This window comes from Lissotriton helveticus, chromosome 7 (genome assembly GCF_964261635.1).
Source record: "Lissotriton helveticus chromosome 7, aLisHel1.1, whole genome shotgun sequence".
In the NCBI taxonomy this organism is placed as follows: Eukaryota; Metazoa; Chordata; class Amphibia; order Caudata; family Salamandridae; genus Lissotriton; species Lissotriton helveticus.
Genome location: NC_136068.1, coordinates 1,715,535,769 through 1,715,555,762, shown reverse-complemented (window position 1 = coordinate 1,715,555,762; position 19,994 = coordinate 1,715,535,769). Strand labels below are relative to the sequence as shown.

At 49.6% G+C, this 19,994-nt stretch overlaps 1 protein-coding gene across 3 annotated transcripts in view; it reads left to right on the top strand.

Moving 5' to 3' along the window:
* Positions 1–19,994, top strand: part of KMT2B (lysine methyltransferase 2B) — a 1,130,837-nt gene that overhangs the window by 603,017 nt on the left and 507,826 nt on the right. For all 3 annotated transcript variants that reach the window (XM_078655415.1, XM_078655416.1, XM_078655414.1), the window contains exon 22: positions 8,156–8,314. In XM_078655415.1, coding sequence (XP_078511541.1) covers positions 8,156–8,314 — 159 coding nt within the window. The remainder of the gene's footprint in view (positions 1–8,155; positions 8,315–19,994) is intronic.

The window sequence follows — 19,994 nt, the reverse complement described above, 5'->3', positions numbered from 1 at the left end:
AAGTCCAGAAGCTTTGCTCCCACAACTCAGTTGCCTGCTAGTCAGCAGCCACCAACTGGAGGCACCCTATCCCCCATTGGATAACATTGGTCCTCAACACTCTGCACCCGGCTGCCCTAGTGCCGCAGAGGGTGTAACGAGTGCATTCTTGCCCTGGGGAACCCCTGAGTCTAACCCCAGAATACCAACTAACACAACAAAGTACTTACCTGTTAACCAATAACACTATTTTCCTCTATAGGATAACATTGACTGTTTTTCGTTGAGTTTCTAAGTATGGCGTTGGAAAATCTATGGAAACCTTTAAAACTGTAACAAAATAGCAAACGCTTTTACTTATCTGTATAACGGGTGTACTTCACTGTGTACGAAAAGTAATCTGTAAAGTAATCTACTTGACATTCTACTAAAAAGCCTATACCAAGTATATGTACTGTAATCTCAAAAGTATTGAATTGTCAGTAACTCTATTGTAATCATATCAAAGTGCATATAAAATTGCAATTTAGACTGTCTACAAACTGCATTACTACGGCAAAGTACTTATCACTTGCCTGTGCCAGGCTTGCTTGGTTCTAGGAAATAAAATAACTAGAAGAATATTTTGATACAAAACCAATTGTTCTGAAGTTAAGTCTGAGTGTGTGACATCTTTGCGGATTGAGTGTGTACAACAAATGCTTAACACTACCATCTGATAAAGCCTTACTGCTCGCCCACAGTACCACAAATAGAGAGTAAGGTGCCATCTACCTTTACCTCTGCCTACCTTTGGGGTTCTACCGGACTCTGTGCACCCTATACCTCACTTTGGTATAGTATATACAGAGCCAGCTTCCAACAGTCTTCGATCGGTAAATGAGTGGAAGGCTGTTGGGCCTAACCACATTGGGTCAGCTTGCAGCAGATGGATCGGACTACAATCCTATTCTGTCCTGCGTGTCGCGCTGAGTTTCTGCGCACCGACTTGCATGAGGTATGCAACTTGTGTTTATGCCCCGAACGCAACTAATCTAATACGGACCCGAAACAGAAAGAACTAGTGATTAATCCAAAAACTAGACATATTCACGTAAAAATACCAATTAAACCGAAACCAGAGATGGAGGAAGCTTACCACATTCCACTTAAAAAGAAAAATGTTGGTAGTAATCCTTCTCCTCCTCTTACACCTCCTTCCCCACTTGACCCAAATTTGTTAATTACTCCTATAAATTCACCACAACCACAGTCACCTGACCACCAAGATAACAAAGATGGGGGATGTGGAAGTAACAGGAGACAATAGTCCTGGACCATGGACTGACTACAATACAGATCCTAATACAGACAATGATCCTGATCTCTACCCTTCAAAACCCTCTCCACCAGACGACAATATAGAGTGCATAGTTAAGGCTGCCGAATACCATGGGTTTCAACTTCACAAAGAAGCCCTTGAGGAGGATTTTCTCTTTGAGACCTGAAGTTCTTCTCCGAGAGCAACACACACTGCCCATTCTCAAGGGTATGCTCAAACACGCAGACGTAATTTTTAAGGGCTCTGTGCGTGCGAAGATGGTCACACGCAGAGTAGACAAGAAATATAAGCCGGCCCCTACAGACACAATCTAGATCAAGGGTTAAGTTCCCTTAGACTCCCTAGTGGTCTCCAACATTCACAAAAGAGCAAATTCTCAAACCACAAGAAGTAACGATTAGGACTTCTGGTGTGATTGGTTACTGGACTAGGTGTGGGACTTGGAGTAGGGTTAGGCTTTCTATTGGAAGTAGGGACTAGGGCTACCTGTACCATTGGTTGCATGGATTTGTTTTGGGACTACTGGTAGAGCTAGGGCCTTTATTGGATGTAGAGATCAGGGTTTTTGAACTGATTGGGTGCTTTGACTTGGGCTAAGATTGGCTGTAAGGTTCTGGTCTCCTAGTGGTTCCTAGATTTTAGGGCTAGTGTTGTGATTGGATAGTGTTAGGGCTAGGGTTCCCATTGGTTGAAGGGGTCACCTAATTACTAGGGCTATAAAAAGGCCAGGGTTAGGGCGTCTCATCCCGGGCGTCAAGGCTAAGGGTAGAAAGGACAAGGGCTGCTCCTTGTTTGAGCCTGTTAAGGGCAGAGAGGAAAAGGGCTGCTGCCTTTTTGAGCCTGTTAAGGGCAGAGAGGACAAGGGCAGTTGCCTGTCTGATCCTGTTCGAGACTGGTCGGGACTAGGGCCAGAAATGCTGCCCTTTTTTCTCATTTAGCAATACCCAGCCCACACCATCCACAATCCGAGCAACACACTCACACCAAATGTACACCACGCATAACACTATGCACAGATTAATGTACCAGTCTGCACTACAAACCCAACCAAACCACATCTACACACCCTACTATCCCAACTACCACACATATCCACCATCACCTACAAACAGTACACAACTCTATCCTATACCACTAACCAATACACTTATCACTAACACAACACCAATCAACACCATACATAACTACATCCCATTCAGACACTCTCCCTGCTGTAATTACACCTAACAGACCTTCCATCAGTTGTCCAACAAACACCCCCCTCTCCTTTCTACCATAATAACACTAATGCACAACACACTCTGCACACCACCACACTTTGTAACTCTTGCAACACATATACTTTCAATGTAATTATTAGGCCTCAGTGGTAAATTCCGCTCCGCTTGCGGAATTTTGCGGTCCGCGGAGAATGCGAAATTGCCCCATTCATTCTTCGGCTTTGCAAATTGTTTTGCTTGTTCGTGTTCTCAAAATGCGTGTTCGCAAGGTATTTTCCCCTGAGCACGCAAGCAGCAATTGAGAACAGGAAAAAAGCATTGCGAACAAGCAATTCCGCCTGTTCGCGGAATTTCTGCGTGTTCGCGGAGATTTTTTACAGTTTCGCAGAGATCTGCATAACGAGATTACGCAAATTCCGCCCACCCCTAGTAATTATGGATGTACATATTTATCACTTTCTTCTAATTTAGCATTTCCAATGCACTACCCTATTTCTCAGCCTATACTTCGCTCAATATATCTTCTAGCCCAACCTTCTGAATCATCTCAAACTTCTTGTACTACTCCTTCAAGTGCACTACCCTATCTATCATCCTATACATCTATCATTATATCCTCTACATCCACTCTCATTTATCCCAAACCCCATACCACTACTATGATTGCCAAAATAACCCTTTCTAGACTCTCTCCTACACTACCTCTCCTTGCCTCATCTGACACCTCTTTTACTATACCAATCCCCTAAAACAAACCTTTCTAAACTCTTCCCTCTGAGTCCCCCCCTCCAAAACTCCTTTTTACTCATCCAATAGCCTCCTCCTACTGCCAAGACCTAAAAAAAAAAAAAAAAAAACCCTTCACTTTTATCCCTCCACTGTCCTTTTCAATCAAAATTAACAGACTAACATGTTCACCTCTCAAATTCCATACTAAACTATACTAATATACTACCCAAATAACTGATTAACATATCCACTACTCAAATGACTTAATATTTTTTACTATACTAATTTTCAACAGTAATCCGTTATGGGTTCCGGAGTGGCGCGCTGTTCGCCAGAAAAGCGCTTCAACAAGCATCAGGGGTAACCAGGGCTATAGGAATGCAAATCTTTCTTCCCCTTTTATCCCTCCGCTATCCTTCTCACTCCAAGTAACTGACTAATATCCACCACTGAAATTACTTCATATTTCACCATATTAATTCACCACAAATCCTTTGTAGGCTTCCTGAATAGTGTGCGTCAACAAGCGCTATATAAATATAAACCTTTGTCCTCCTCTATCCTTCTGCTATCATTCCAAATCCAAATAACTGACTAACCTATCCACCACTTAAAATGTACTTGCATGTTTCACTATACTAATTCAACTCTAATCCTCTATCGGTCCCGGAGTAGCGTGCTACTCACCGAAAAAGCGCTTTGACGCCTCGTCAGGGTTAGTAATCGCTATATAAATGCAATTACAGTACAATACAATTACAACAAGTACAGTAAAGTATATTATCATGAGCAGGTTAGATATTGCAATCATCAAATGATGAACTTTATCATTCAAAGTAGAGAGATATCAAGGCACGACAAAATACATTGGAAGCATTTAACTGTAGTATGAGCAACGATGGCATAGCATTCTGTGCATTTCAACACAACAGAAGTGATGTTTACACATCAGGTCTTTCTCAATTTCTACCCGTCTGGAATACAATAACTTCAGACAAATGGGTTCTACAAATGATCTAATCTGGTTATTGCCTGGAGCTTACCGACAATCCCCCAAACATTCCTCCAAGATCACACAAATTGTCAGAAGAGCATATGAACCTTCAGACAAGAAGTTCTTTCTCTATTGTAGAAAGGAGCTACATATCAAGGGGCCAGCGTTTACTCCCTATGCTTTATCATGCCCAAAAAGAACTGCGCTCTCAGGCCTATACTAGACATCAGAGACCTAAATCTATATATTCAATGAAACCATTTTCACATGGTGACACTCCAACAAGTACTTCCACTCTTTCAGCAAGGCGACTTTGTCTACTTTAGACTTAAAGGACGAGTACTTCCATATTCCAATACATCCCGCTCATTGCAAATATCTCAGGTTTGTGGTAGCAGGACAACATTACCAGTTCAAAGTGCTTCCATTCGCAGTCACCACTGCTCCCAGAGTATTCACCAAATGCCTGGCAGTAGTCGCATCTCTTCTGTGAAGACAACATGTTCATCTCTTCCCATACTTGGAGGACTGTTCATAAGCCAGTTCATAAGCAGTGTCCACAACACTCTCACAAAACAGTGCAGCTGCTCCATGATCCTGGATTCACAGTAAATCTGTCCAAGACCCATCTCCAACCCTCCAACACGCAAACGTACCTGGGAGCCACTCTCAATAAACCAAAATCTTTAGCCTGTCCTAGTCCAGCCAGAATCCGTAACATTCAGGCTCTAGTTTACCAGCCCAATCACTCATTGCCAGCTTGGATATTCATGCATTTACTAGGAATGATGGCTTCTTGCATTTTAATAGTTCCCTATGCAAGACTTCAAATCCGTCCCCTTCAGGAATCCTTAGCACGCTAATGTAATCCGTCCTTGGGTCATTTATCAGATCTAGTGTTGGTGGATGGCCGCACTCTGCAGTGGTGGAATCCACAAAACCTTCCCAAAGGGCGGCCCTTCATCGACCCAGTTCCACAGCCTGTGCTAACAGCAGACGCATCATTCACCGGTTAGGGAGCTCATCTCCAAACTCACAGAATTCAGGGCATGTGGAGTCAGCAGCAAAAGCAACTGCACATAAGTCAGCTAGAGCTCCTAGCAGTATTTCTAGCGCATTATATACAGAAACAGGGAAGGACACATACTCCAACTGTCGCATCTTGCACAGGCCATTTGGAGGTGGGCCATACATCACAAAATCTATCTCCTAGCAGAACACCTTCCAGGGGTAGACATTCAGATCGTAGATCTGCTCAGCAGGCAGAGACAACAGATTCACGAGTGGGAACTCCACCCTCAAGTTCTCCTGTTCGCCACACACCAAAATGCCCAAGCTTCGCCTCTAGTTATACACACTGGGAGAAAGAGCCCTATTTCTGCATGGTTGCCCCCACTTTTTAGGTCTCGCCTACGACGAACGCGCTGAAAGCGCATTCTCGCAAGTGAGAACTATAGTCGTCGTCTCAGCAGTCTGAGACCGACGAAGGGATACAAGACCTGGCCGCGCGCAGCGTTTTTCCATAGGATAACGTTGTGCGCGCGGCCAGGTCTTGTCTCCACGGCATGGCACGGCAGACAGGATCGCGTCGCGCGCCTCTCTGGAATGCAGGGGAGTCTGCAGAGAGGCGCGCGGCGCTGATAAAAGCCTTGCTGAGCGGCCCCCTCCTTCCTGTTGCTAGCTCTGTTTTGTTCAGGTTTCAAAAAGCAATTGCCACACACTTGTTTCTTTTCTTTTTACCTTGTCGGTGTTTGTCTTCCCTTTGCCTTTAGGGGAACGTGCATCTTAGCAACTGCAGTGTAGTGCAGTGTGTCTTTTACATGTTTTATTCCTTTTCCCTTTACCTCGTTTTCGGGATTATTTTTTTCTTGTTTAGGTATTGATGCACAGACCCTCTTTATCTGTACAACGCTTCTTGAGGGCATCACGCCCCCTCTTTAACCCCTGTGTGAACCTGCCCGAGTCTGCCAGGGTGGAGGTGGTTGCGCTGCCCGTAATACGGTGCAGTTCACCACAGGCTTTACAATGTTAAGATGGCTGCAGCTTTCATCTATAGCCGCCTGTCGGAGAACACCCTGGGAGGCTCCAGCAGATCCGGGTGAATGTCACACTAGATAAGTGTTTTAGGTTATTGTGCAAAATGCGCCGTGTACTCTGTAGACTCTGAAGGTGAGCATGGGGTTAGGACGCTAATGATACATTCTCTTATGCTATGCCTGTATGTCACCCAAACGTGTACCTATGGAGCTGTTATGCGCCTCCCGGGAGCAGGAGCCTTTGCGGGGGCCGAGGCGGGGAATGCTAGCCATCCCTGTTGCCAATCTTCTGGCGCGAGCATCAGCACTTGGAATGAGGTGAGAACTTGCTGGTAGTATGAATAAAAGCACACTTTTCACACAACTCACCCCCGACAAGTAACTTTCACCAACTTCTCACCACAGCCACTTCTTCAGTGGCCATGCGAAACACTGGATTTTTTTCAATTCGATTTAGATATAGCAGAGTCAGACACAAACACATTTCAAACAAGCATTTGCAATGCAATTGGTCTCGCATTTGCAAGAGTGTAAGCTATTGGCATTGTAAATGACAATGCCTTTTATTTATGTTTTAAAAACAAACATGTAAATAAAAGGCATTGCCATTTACAATGCCAATAGCTCAAACTCTCACAACTGCGAGACCTATTGCATTGCAAATGCTTGTTGCTGAATTGCTGATGTACTTTGACTGAGTGTGCCCTGGAATCCTCCTATCAGGTACCCAGGGCCTGTGTTCTTTCCCTAAAACTGCATTGAAGCCTAAACCCAATTGGCATCTCTGGCCACAGGTCAGTCCCTGGTAAATGGTACCACAGGTACCCAGGGCCCTGTGACCAGAGAAGGCCTCTAAGGGCTGCAGCACTTATTGTGCCACCTTTAGAGGTCTTGTACAATCACACTCGCACACTGCCTTTGCAGGCTGCGTGTTTTGATGCAGAACAAAGTGAAGAGTCGACATGACACACACCTGTGTGCCATGTATACAACCACTGCCCTGGCATAGGTCAGTCAGCTGAGTGCACTATACCAGTGGGGGTACAGGTGTATGAGACCTGTACCTACACCTGTATCCCTCCTGTGACTTAGTCCATTCTTAGACATTCTAAGTGCAGTGCTGCCAGTATATGGTGCTGAGAGTTTGTCATTACAAACTCCACAGTACCATAATGACTACACTTAAAACTGAGAAGTTTGGTATCATAATTCTCAGCACATTAAAACCACGCTGATGCCAGTGTGGGTTTTAATGAAAAAATGCACAAAGAGGGCATCTTAGTGATGCCCCCTGAAAAACGACCTACCACTAGTATTCCAGGCTGGCCCTTGCTAACTTTTGGCCCCGAGGACTGAAATTGTAAGTTTGATACTTGTGTAATTGCTCTATTGTTTTCCCCATGGAATAACATTGAACAGTTTTAAAAACTTTCTAATTGTCAATTTTTTAAAGTGAAAAGTATTTTTATTTAAAAACTTTCTTACTTTATTTCCGAAGACCTGGGTCTTAAAATAAAGTACAAACAAAGTATAATTTTATAAAATTGGTCTGGATCTCCTTCTTGAGTCGTGTGTCCATTATTGATCATGTGTATGCAATAAATGTCTTACACTCCTCCGTTAGGCCTAAGACTGTATGCCCACATTACCACTAATGGAGCACCTTTGTTTTTGCATTGAGCCCTGTACACTTTTGGGGAACCCCGGGGCTCTGTGCACGGTATTACCACCTAGTTGTAATCTCCTATACAGAGCCAGCTTCCTACAGATACCCTATTAACCCTCTCGCCTTTGTGTTCACCCATTTCTCACCTGAATTATCCCGTGAGCCCCTACTTCTAAACACTGCTGATTTGTCTTATTTCTTTCTTGACAGCGCTGTGAACTGTGTCAGAAATCAGGGGCCACTGTGGGCTGCTGCCTGTCCTCCTGCCACAGTAACTTCCACTTCATGTGTGCCAGGGCAAGCCGCTGCGTCTTTCAGGATGACAAGAAAATGTTCTGTGAAAAACACAAGGATCTCATGGATGGCGAGGTATGGCTGTAGCTAAGATGTGATTGTCAGCTTGTGGTGATGCCCTGGTGTCTACATCAAGGGCTGGGTCGCAAAATCAGAGGACTGCCAATGAACACTAGATTCTGTATCCAGAAATGGTAATATCAGGGGGCTTAGATTAACTAATGCATTCTTGGCATTACTTTTTTTTTGTTTCTCCAAGTGCTGCATCCTGACTGCAGTGGACAAATACCTGTGTTGACTATGCCCTTGCACTCAAACTGTACCTCAATGATGAGGCCTAAATTGGCCAAAACCGTTTTGGGGTTTCCTGTGTATGTTTCTGAGCTAACCCTTTCCATCTGGCTAGACTGTGTGCATTGTAGTTGCACCAAGTCTGATTTCTGAGTGGCTGATTTCTGTGTATAGTGGCTTAGTGGTCAATGAAACTTTGGAATTTAGAATTGTAACTATTACCTTTTTGTTATTCTAAGCAAGATAGTGTGAATGTGCACAGTAGTGTGGTCACGTGAAGAGTGGTCCAAAGCTAATCCAAATGCACTCTGTATTGGATGAAGATGAAGAACTGTTCAAAACTATCAAAATACATGCAGTCGCCAGAGACTGAATGAATGTATATGCTGTAGGTTTTATGTTCAGAATGGCTCAAAATTGAATGATCACACCGAGAAAAGCAGTGCTGCATGACTAACCACGTGGATGTACAAAGCAAGGTGCTGAAGACTGAATTCATAACAAACCTTTCTATCCACTTGTCCCAATTGGTAAATGGTCGTTAAAGGAGCAAATACTGAATGTCTACTTAAACAGAAATGCCATCTCCCAAAGTGTTGGGGAAATAATTTTTCATAGAATCTCGTTATTTTGGACTGCTAGGTGATTGTTAATGGACATGGTTATCTCTACACTGCTTCCGTCTCCTTGTTCTACTACTCTTGCTTCATGTGTTTTTCTAACTCGCCCACTGCTTGTCATTCTTCCTGAATTATTGTTTGTAGCATGTGTGGCAGTAGATGCACATGCTTGGCATACTCCTGCCATATGTTGGACTCTGATGTTTGCAAGTTTTTCTTCGAATGAGTCTCAAGTCCTGAGACGTGGTGTGACTCCTTGGTGTACACTGTGCATAGGCATTTCAGATTGTTTCTGTCCATTATTTGGTTATGACGTATACAGAGTGGGCTGAGTGAGTCATGTTCTGAACATATTCCGTCTGGCCTGTTCTGTTTCTTATCAATCCTGTTAATTCGAGTAAGCTCTGTTATTTTCATCTCCACAATGCACAAGGAAAAGGAAAACATTAATCTACACCCCTGCTATTGGTGACCTTGCTCCCCTCATGGGCTGAGGGCTGTCTTTGGTCTCCCAATGCCAGAAAATGATGCGTGTTTGATAAAGCCACACCCAGGATCTGATTGACAGGGTGGGCAATTAGCCGGTGCCCGAGAGGCCTGTGGCAGATGCCACCTTGTGGGCTTTTAAAAAACAATGTTTTTAATCTTTTATCTGTGATTCACGGAACTACATATACCTGGGCGGATTTTTCCAGTAGAGCTGCAGCTTCAAGTGAGAGGTAGTCTCTGCAAGCAGCATATTATGCCCATTAATAGTTATTTGCAGAATGACAATTGGGCAGCCGGAGGACGCACATCATGAAGTACACCTCTGTTGCAAAGTCATCCTGTGCCCTGGGCACCCCCAACTTTTTGCTGACTGCAACTGGTGGTAACGGTCTCTGACTGACCCTGGGCTCTGTTTACCAGGCCCAGGGCCAGTGCCAAGCTAAAAGGAACACATTAGAATACAGTTAAGACACCCAACATACACTAGGGTACACTATGGTATGGTGGGCTACCCCTGTAATTGGCATGACCCACCCCATAAGCCTATAGCATGATATAGGGCAGGGGATTGAAACTACCTAGAAGTCTCCAGTATACTGGGGCATGGCAGTTTTGCAGCGTGAATCTTTCTGGATTCACTATGCTGTGCATTATTCCGCGGTCTTGTGGTTGGGTCCGGTCTTGTGGTTGGGTCCGGTCTTGTGGTTGGGTCCGGAATCGTAGTCTTTTCTTTTTTTTTTTTTTTTTTTTTTGTAGCCCAGGTGGGCTTCGGCGTCACCCCTCTCTGGGTGTATTTCCGGTGACATCGGCATGCTTCCTGCGGAAGCTCCCACTCTTGGGCGCCATCTTCAGATTCTTTTTTCCGCGGTCGGGTCTGGATCGTTCCCGTTTGGGCTCCAGACATTTTTGGAGAAAGAAGAAGAATACAGAAATTAGAAGGAAAACAACTCAGAAGACTTCAAGAGACTTCATCAACCAAGGGCCAACGAAGGAGAAGGAGAAAACTTCGAGAACTTCGACGCCCGTCGACGAACGCACGACCAGGGGGCCCCCTGAGCGCTCAAGATGGACAACACGCCCTTCAAGTTCTGCCGTAACTGCCACCACAAGTACGCGCAGAAGGACCAGCACCCGGTTTGCAACCTTTGCCTACCGGTCGACCACGGGAGCAAGGACTGCAACGCCTGCTCCGTCTTCACCCCGAAGACCCTTCGTGTGAGAGCGAGTCAGAGGGTAGCGCACGCCACCCTGCAGGGCAAAGCCCCAGCTCCATCCCTTTATGATCTGGGGATGTCTTCCGAGGAAGAGGACAACGCCGCCGCAGACGACGGCTACACGGTCGTAGAGACCGATAATACCAAGACTTCTGATAAGGTAGGAGACTCTACGGCCCCTAAACACCCGAGAGACTGAGTCTCGAAAGAACAAGGGCAAGGCCTAGAAAGCGCCGGCGCCAAAAACTTCGGCGCCCGCTGCTGTATCCAAGCCCAGCGGATCCTCTGAGAAGGAGTCCCCGGCGCCGAGGGCTGTTGAACAGCAAAAGTCGCCGAAAAACGTTCCCGAAAAGGATCGTTCGACGCCGAGGGAGAAGGACCCTAAAGCACCATCGACGCTCACGCCGACCAGAGAGACGAAATCCATTTCGGCGACGAAGCCTTCGACGCCGAAGATTAGCTCGGCGCCGAGCCAACCGCCGAAAAGAGCGGCCGAACCATCTGACGCGGAACACGCAGCCGAGATGGAGAAAAAGAAAAGGCGCCTCTAGGCCGAATTGGAAAGCATCTTGCAGCGGAAGAAGGAATTTGACACCAAGATGAAGGTCTACACGATCCCCCACAAAACCAAGGCACAGGTTGTAGAGGTTGTCGAGGAGGAAGACTATGACACCGAGGAACAGGTGGCTGACGTCGAGGAAATCGACCAGGAAGAGGAAGAGAGTCCCTACTATAGTTACGACTATGAGGAGGAAGAGGACAGGACGGACCCCGGGTCTGCTCCCTCTGAAACACAGGATGTGGATTATCTGGATGTCGACACCTTAAGCCCAGAGGAGGCCATCGACACATATCCCTCGAGGCCCTCGCGGCCGGACGACATCGGGGCCGCAGTGGCATTCAGGCTTAAGCTCGACGAAGAGAAGCAGAAAGCAGACTTCCTTCTAGAGACACTGCTCCCCACCCAGACGAAGAGCCAGTACCTTCCCATGCTCGACAGCGTCTTGGCTCAGGGAAGGGAAGCATTCAAGGAGCCCGCAACATGCAAGGCGGTCACCCCCAGGACGGAGAATAAATACAAACATTCGTCAAAAGACCCACCCTACATTCAGGGCACGGTCTCAGCAGACTCCATCATCACAGCCACAGCAAGAAAGAGGGCAAACGTGCCCACTACTTTTGGGCCACCTCCAGATAAGGAAAGCAAGAGGATGGACCTGGTGGGCAGAAGGATTGAACGGAATGCCGCAACCCACTGGCGTATGGTGAATTCAAACGCCCTGATCAACAGGCACATGTACCAGATCATGGAGGAGCTCGGTCAGTTGGTGAAAGACCTGCCCCAAGATTTCAGGCAAAAGGCCGAGAAATTGGTGGAGGAAGGGAAGAACGCGGCAAATTCTTGCCTCAAGACTGCCCTGGATGGCGCAGACACCTCCAGCAGGCTCATGATGATGGGCATCACTGAGAGGAGACACGCCTGGCTCAGGATTTCAGGTTTCAAGTCCGAGGTGCAGCACAGCATCCTGAACACACCGTTCAACGGCGAAACCTTGTTTGGAGCACCAGTTGATGAGAAGCTTAGCCAACTGAAAAGGGATAATGAAACCGCAAGGTCCATGCGAGTATTGCAGTTCAGAGGTGGCAAAAGGGGCACCCCGTCACGAATACCCAGCGGGAGAGGTGGAAACCAGCCAGGTACATCACACCAGGCTTTCCAACAAACGCACCAGGCAGACACACAAGTTCAGCATGGTCAGCATAAGCAGTCCTGGCAGTACCAGCCAAGAGGCCAGTCCTTTCGAGGGAGAGGAAATGGACGTGGACAGAATAAAAGAGGGGGTCAGCAGCCCTCCTCTTAGTGACTTCAAAAAACTCTGTGTGCCGACCCACAGAAAAGATCCCAGGGTGCAGCACGTACAGAGGGATCAAGTGTTACACAAACTAATCACCTACGACCACATAACACCAGTGGGAGGAAGATTAAGATTTTACCTCCAAAAATGGAGAGAAATCACATCAGACAAATGGATTCTCAATATCATCCTATTCGGATACTGCATAGAGTTGGAGGGGAGGCCAACAAGCAGAAAACCAAAAAGACCACTCGCAAACAAAGAACTAGAGCGTCTTCAGGAAAAAGCAAAGGAGCTCCTGCAGAAGCAGGCCATAGAACCAGTACCCTTCAGGGAAAGGAACAAAGGTGTATACTCAACGTACTTCCTGGTACCAAAAGTAGACGAAACAATGAGACCCATTCTGGACCTAAGGTTCCTGAACAGATTCATAAGAACGCAAAAGTTCAAAATGACCTCCCTGCAAGAGGTGCTCCCGCAATTGCAAATCAGGGACTTCATGGTCACAATAGACCTCAAGGATGCCTACCTGCACATCCCAATGAACAGAAAGCACAAGCATATGCTCAGATTCACCATCGGAGAAAACCACTACCAGTTCATAACACTAGCCTTCGGGCTAAAATCAGCACCAAGGGTCTTCACAAAGTGCCTCGCAGCGGTCGCAGCACACCTACGAAGGAAGGGAATACACGTATATCCTTACCTGGACATCTGAAAGAGACATGTTAGTGATAGATTCCTTACCTTAGAATATCCCCAGGCGTCAAACTGGATCCTGAAATTTTTTGCGTAGCAGTACCCTTGCGCATCGGTAGACGTCGTCTGCGGCTCCGCGTCCGTCGTCGGCGTCGTGGGCGCCGTGATGGGGTCGTCGGAGTACTTAGACGCCGCCTCCGCGTGCTGACGTCAGTTCTTCTTTTTTCCACGCCAGCAGCGCAGATCCAGAAAAAGTGGTACCTTAGTCACTTTTTGACTATAACTTTTTGATCTTTTTGATCTTTCCTTTCGAAGTCTTCGACTCCGAACGGTGCCGGTAGGGATGGCAGGTTTCAAGCCCTGTGAGGATTGCGACCCACTTATGTCGGTCACCGACCCTCACCTGTTCTGACTGCCGAGCCCTGACTACTACAGCTAGACGGGAGCGGTCCTGTAAGCGGCTCGAGCTCCGACAGTCGGTCCCGTGCCAAGAGAGGTCCCGGTCCGGCCGGAGGTCGAGGGACCGGTCGCGGGACCGGAGCCATCATAGCTCCGGGAGTCGACGTCACTCCTCCGGGTCGAAGTTATGTTATGTTATGTTATGTTATACTTTTATTTGTATAGCGCACGGCTACTCAGAGTGTCCCGGTGCTTTATACAGGCAGCTCAGCGTTAACAAACATAACAGCATAAAACAGAGACAGAAGAAACAAAAAAGAAAGAAACAACCTAAAGGTTAAAAAGCCAGGTCTTAAGGCTCTTACTGAACAGGAACAAATTGGGAGTACTACGTAAAGCCAAAGGTAGAGACTAAAGGAACGACCCCCGGTGCGAGCCTTCCTCACTCGAGGGACCACGGCCGTGAACAGAGATTCCGACCGAAGTGAGCGAGCCGGGCGATAAAAGGCAAGCCTGCGCTGCAGATACCTTGCTCCCGAGCCAAAGAGTGCTTAATGCACCAAAGTCAAAGTTTTAAACATAATCCGCTTCCAGATGGGCAGCCAGTGAAGCGACTGTAGCAACCCGGATGCTCTCGCTCGCCTATGAAGGCCAAAAATGGCGCGAGCTGCAGAGTTCTGCACAACCTGCAGCCGCTGAACCAAATAATCCGGAAGCCCTAAATAAAGGGCATTGGCATAGTCCAATCTAGAGCCTATTAAGGCTTGAACAGTGATCTTCCTGTGCTCTTCTGTGAGCAGTGGTAAAAACTTACGGAGCATCTCCAAGATACCAAAACAGGTGCCCGTCATACCAAGAATGTGAGATCTTAACGCAAGATTGTTATCCAACTTGACTCCCAAGTTTTTAGCCACTTGAGATGACTAAACAGGGGGACACATGTCCGTTGGCCACCACTCCCACCATTCAGGGTCTGCGGCACAGCCAAAGAACAAAACCTCCGATTTACTTGAGTTGGCCTTAAGGCTGTTCCGCTGAAACCAATCAAAAACCATCCCCAGACACCCCTGAATGCTCTCTCCATCGAATGCCCGATCTTTCCTGCACGTAAAGAGCAGTTGCGTGTCATCCGCGTAGGACACGATCTGGGCCCCAAAAGCCTCCACTAGTGCCGCCAGAGGGGTCATAAAGATATTAAAAAGAGTCTGGCTCAACACAGAGCCCTGTGGAACTCCGACTCCCAGAGGCGGCATCTCAGCGGAGCTCGGGGAGGCACAGACCGTTTGTCGGCGGCCCTCAAGAAAAGATGTAAACCATTTGAACACCATCCCCCTTAGACCGATGTCATAAAGTCTGGCGAGGAGCGCCTCATGGGGGACGGTGTCAAAGGCCGCCGACAAATCTAGCATGACAAGCATGACCTTGCCTCCTGCGTCCAGTGTCTCCCGAATAACCTCTGACACCTCAAGGTAGTCAGGTAAGCACAAGAAGTCGAAGAGACGTCATCGCTCTTCTGACTCCCCCCGACGCTCGCGCGACGCGTTCAAGTGACACCGCACACGCGGCTCCGTCGCAGGCGCCGCGTCTGGCCCCATACCCTCCGGTCCCTGGGGCTCACGCGACGCCGGAGGAGATCGAGTGGTTCCTCATGGCCATGAGGACTCTCTCTCCTCCGACGTGCTCCGCGGCGCCTTCGGGCCCAGCGGACCCGTCTGGGGGCCCTAGCGCTTCGGGTGCTTCGGCTCCGACGCCGCCGGCGCCGCAGGGCCCCGCTCGATCCGGATCCGGGTCGTCGCCGGTGGATTTCACGACCTCCCCGATGCCGGCCCCACAGGCGTCACCCCCGAGACCTCCCTCGACCCGGTTCCGGCGTCGAAGCGGCGCCGCTTCAGACGCCGTTCGGAGAGTTTACTTTCCATGAACCGGACCCATCCTATTCTTACCCTGAATACCAGGAGATGGGCGATGAGGAGGATTGGGAGGGGTCTGAGGACCCTCTGGCACGTGAATGCCAATCTCATGAGGACTGGGCAGGTGACCTTGGGGACGCCAGTGGTATTGACACTTCGCCAGACACTGGCTTTGTCTCACCTCCTAGCGTGGCTACGGAGGAGGGGGCAACCTATAGTGTCGTGTTGATGAGGGCGGCCAAGGCCTTAGGCCTTGGGCCTTGAGCTCCCCGTCGCGGCCGTGAGGACTAACCTCCTCACTGAGGTCCTTAAGCCGCAGTCATGTTCAGCCGAGCCTCTGCTGCCGTTTAACGAGGCCTTAACCGACGTTCTTTTGGGCACTTGGTCCAAGCCCGCTACGGGTTCATATGTAGATAGGAACGTGGCCAGACGCCTCCGCCCGGCTCCGGGCGACCCATGTTTCCTGTCCACCCACCCCACCCCCGAGAGCCTGGTCATCCAGGCCTCCAATTCCCAGACCGCATTCCCGTCGGCTCCCCCGGACAGGGAATCCAAGAGGTACGAGCAGTTCGGTAAAAAGATCTTCTCCTCCCTTAGTCTGGGACTGCGGTCTTCCAACACCGCCTGCCTCTTGGGCCGCTACACCGACTCTCTGTGGGATACGGTTGCGGAAGTGCTGGCAGAGTGTCCGTTGGAGGTACGGGCCAAACTCGGCCAAGCCCTTGTGGAGGGCCGGGATGCAGCCAAATATTCTATCCGGTGTGGGCTGGATACCACCGACTCACTAGGTAGAGCGATTGCAACGACAGTGGCGGTCAGACGTCACTCCTGGTTGAGGTCCGCCAACTTTTCGGCCGATGTCCAAAACACACTGCTGGACATGCAGTTTGATGGCCGTCGCCTTTTTGGCGACAAGGCAGACCATACGCTTGAGCGCTTTAAGGACTCCAGGGCTACGGCCAAGTCCTTGGGCCTCTCGGCCCCGCGCCAGCAATCGGCTGCCTTTCACTCCTTTCGTGGACACGGAAGGGGTGTTCCCACACGTGCTGCCAGCCACGCTACGCAGGGTCATACCCAACGCGGTGGCGGCCGTGGAAACTGCTGTGGCGGCGGTCGGGGTCAACGGCGAGGTCAGTCCTCAACTTCCCCCGCAGGATCCGCCTCAAAACCCTCCTAGTCTGTGTTTTCAGGCCCATGTGACGCCAGTGGGAGGCAGGGTTCGCCATCACCACCTCCACTGGCGCACTGTCACTTCGGACAGGTGGGTGCTGCAGATAGTCCGAAGGGGCTACTCCCTCCCCTTCGAGGTGGCGACTCCTGCCATGCCACCGTGAATCGGGGGAATCATTTGCGACTTCTGCAGGAGGAAGTTACGGCCCTCTTGGCCAAGGGGGCCATCGAGCGCGTTCCTGGGCCAGAAGTAGGGTGTGGTTGCTACTCCCACTACTTTCTGGTACCCAAGAAGGGCAAAGGGGGCCTACGCCCTATCTTGGACCTACGGAACGTCAACGGCTTCCTCCGGAAGGAGAAGTTCAAAATGCTGACTCTGGCTCAGGTCTTAGCTGCCCTGGACCCAGGAGACTGGATGGTAGCGTTGGACTTGCATGATGCCTATTTCCACATTCCCGTCCTGCCGGCTCACCGGCGCTACCTGCGGTTCACGGTTGGCCACGAGCACTTTCAGTACACCGTGCTCCCCTTCGGCCTTACCAGCGCCCCACGGGTCTTCACGAAGGTGATGGCGGTGGTCGCAGCTCATCTGCGCAGGTTAGGGGTTTCAGTCTTCCCCTACCTCGACGACTGGCTGTTGAAGGCGGGCTCGCCCCAGACAGTCGTCCGCCACCTCCAGACTACGGCAGGTCTCCTGCACCAGCTGGGGTTCTCCATCAATGTGCCAAAGTCACACCTGTGCCCCTCTCAGAAGCTCCTCTTCATCGGAGCGATTCTCGACTCGGCGCAGTTTCGGGTTTATCCTCCCGAACAGCGGGTTCGGGATATTCAGGCTGTGATTCCGATCTTTCGGCCTTTATCCCGGGTCTCGGTCAGGTTGACGCTGCGGCTTCTGGGGCTGATGGCCTCCTGCATCCTACTGGTGCATCACGCCAGGTGGCGGATGCGGGCTCTGCAGTGGGACCTGAAGTTTCAGTGGGCCCAGCATCAGGGCAACCTGTCCGACCACGTCCTGATCTCGGAGGGCACTGCGAGACAGCTGCAGTGGTGGCTCACGGACCGCGATTGGGTCGGTGGCAGGTCCCTCTCACTTCCCCAGCCGGAGCACGTAGTTGTGACGGATGTGTCCCTCCAGGGCTGGGGAGGCCACATGGGAGAGGCGAAGATCCGAAGACTCTGGTCTCCGGCGGAGTCCCGGCTCCATATCAACTTTTTGGAGCTGCGGGCGATTCGTCTAGCACTGAAGGCATTCCTCCCCTCTGTCCGGGGGAGTGTAGTGCAGGTGTTCACGGACAACACCACCGCCATGTGGTACTGCAATAAACAAGGCGGGGTGGGGTCGTGGACCCTTTGCCAGGAGGCTCTGCGCCTCTGGCAGTGGCTGGAACAGCAGGGCGTTGTAGGAAGGTAGATCCCTGACTATGGTTGCCCCCAACTTTTTGCCTGGTGTTTTGCTGGTTTTCTGACTTAGTTGACCTGGGGCCCTGCTATTCAGGACCCCAGGCCTACTGCTCTCTCTGTAAAATGGATTCCATGTACCTTAGGTACATATCTAATTGGATACTGAGTCACCTTATCAGTCCCTGTACAGTGTACCTTAGGTACCCAGGGCATAGGTGTACCCAGGGCCTACCAGGGGCTGCAGCATGTATTATGCCACCCCTGGCTGGCCATCCAAATCTGACACAACTGGCTGCTTGACAGCTGGGCAAAGTGGTGTAATCACCCTTTGCTTTAGATATAGTATTCCTATATCTAACCCTAAAATGGACACATATATTCCTATCAGTCACTCCTATGGCAGGCCTTAACAATCCTGAAGGCAGAGTGCTTGGAATAATGTGAAATGGTGCTCTGGCATGAGCTGAGCCCGTTTGCAGCTTGCGGAACCAAGTCCTAATAGCTGTTCCATGATAACGCGTACCATATACTCTTAAGTGCATTATAATCCTCGCGGTAATATGCCAACTCTGGTATCGCTTTATCAAAACATGTCGAGTAAGGTGTCATACGAATTGGAATACTAACCCCTCGCCAATTCTGGCGACGGGGTTAGCATTCCACCCTTCTAGAGGGACACGACATGTTGGTAACCTGTAACCCCGGTTAAAGTCAGACAGAGCCTTAGCTCCACAAAATGGATGCTGCCACCGAGACACAAGTCTGCCCTCCTGCTGCTGGGAGCCCTCCCAGCGCGGGAGGCAAGGACAAAGGGTTTCCTGTCATGGCGGTGCCAGCACCGTCCCAGACAGGATTTTGTGTATCCTAGGTAGGCAGGGCTTTAGAGGAGGGAGACTGCAAGTGGCACCCCGGTGCTCACTGTGCATAGGCCGGCTTGAACCAGTTCCAGGGGCACACCAGACCCTGAGCTGGGGAAAGCCTGCCAAAGGAGAGGGGTGTAACCACCCCCCTCCTGGTCCCACCCATAGGGCAGGACTTAGTCGCGTGCCAGCCCCCTTTTGCAGGATAAAGGTAGGAGCCGGCCCCCTTCCAAAGGAGATCAATCTTTGAATCCTGAACCGACCTTCTACACGAAGAACTCAAGACTCTTCTCAAGATTTCTCCCTTGTGACTAAGGAGTAGTCACCCTGCAGCAGCAGGCACCAACCAAGCATCGCGGTTTTGCAGCGTGAATCTTTCTGGATTCACTATGCTGTGCATTATTCCGCGGTCTTGTGGTTGGGTCCGGATTCGTAGTCTTTTCTTTGTTTTTTTTTTTGTTTTTTTCTTAGCCCAGGTGGGCGTCGGCGTCACATCCCCTTGGGTGTATTTCCAGTGACGTCGGCATGCTTCCTGCGGAAGCTCCCACTCTTGGGCGCCATCTTCAGATTCTTTTTTTCCGCGGTCGGGTCTGGATCGTTCCCGTTTGGGGCTCCAGACATTTTTGGAGAAAGAAGAAAGAAAATACAGAAAAGACGAGGAGAAGTCATCTGAAGACTCCAGGGGACTTCATCGACGAAAATCCAGCAAGGATAAGGCGTTTTCCATCGAGATCTTCGACGACCGTCGACGAACACGCGACCAGAGAGGCCCTGGACGCTCGAGGATGGACAACACGCTGTTCAAGTTCTGCCGTAACTGCCACCACAAGTACGCGCAGAAGGACC